This window comes from Myotis davidii, unplaced genomic scaffold, assembly GCF_000327345.1.
Source record: "Myotis davidii unplaced genomic scaffold, ASM32734v1 scaffold181, whole genome shotgun sequence".
Lineage (NCBI taxonomy): Eukaryota > Metazoa > Chordata > Mammalia > Chiroptera > Vespertilionidae > Myotis > Myotis davidii.
The window spans coordinates 2,721,268-2,721,603 of NW_006291504.1; the positions used below are offsets into that span (position 1 = coordinate 2,721,268).

At 60.4% G+C, this 336-nt stretch overlaps 1 protein-coding gene across 1 annotated transcript in view; it reads left to right on the forward strand.

Annotated features, from left to right (window-relative positions):
• Nucleotides 1–169: 169 nt before the first annotated feature.
• Nucleotides 170–336, forward strand: part of N4BP1 (NEDD4 binding protein 1) — a gene marked incomplete at its 5' end in the record, with an annotated part of 15,522 nt that continues 15,355 nt past the window's right edge. Inside the window, one exon of the mRNA XM_015564692.1 lies at nt 170–334. Coding sequence (XP_015420178.1) covers nt 170–334 — 165 coding nt within the window. The remainder of the gene's footprint in view (nt 335–336) is intronic.

The window sequence follows — 336 nt, forward strand, 5'->3', positions numbered from 1 at the left end:
TGCCCCAGGCATGTGGGTGTGAGTGTGTGTGTGTGAGTGTGCGTGTGTGTATGTGTGTGAGTGTGTGTATGTGTGTGGGTGTGTGTGTGTGTGGGTGTGAGTGTGTGGTGTGTGTGTGTGTGTGTGTGTGTGTGTGTGTGTAGGAGCCGCTGTGAGCTGACCCTCTCCTCTCTTGCAGGAGTACATCAAGGGCGTCTGCGAGCCGGAGCTGGAGGAGCGCGAGCACTACCCCAAGGCCATGCACTGCATCTTCGTGGGCGCGCAGGGCCTGTTCCTCAAGAGCCTGATCCAGGACACCTGCGCCGACCTCTGCGTGCTGGACGTGGGGCTGCTGGG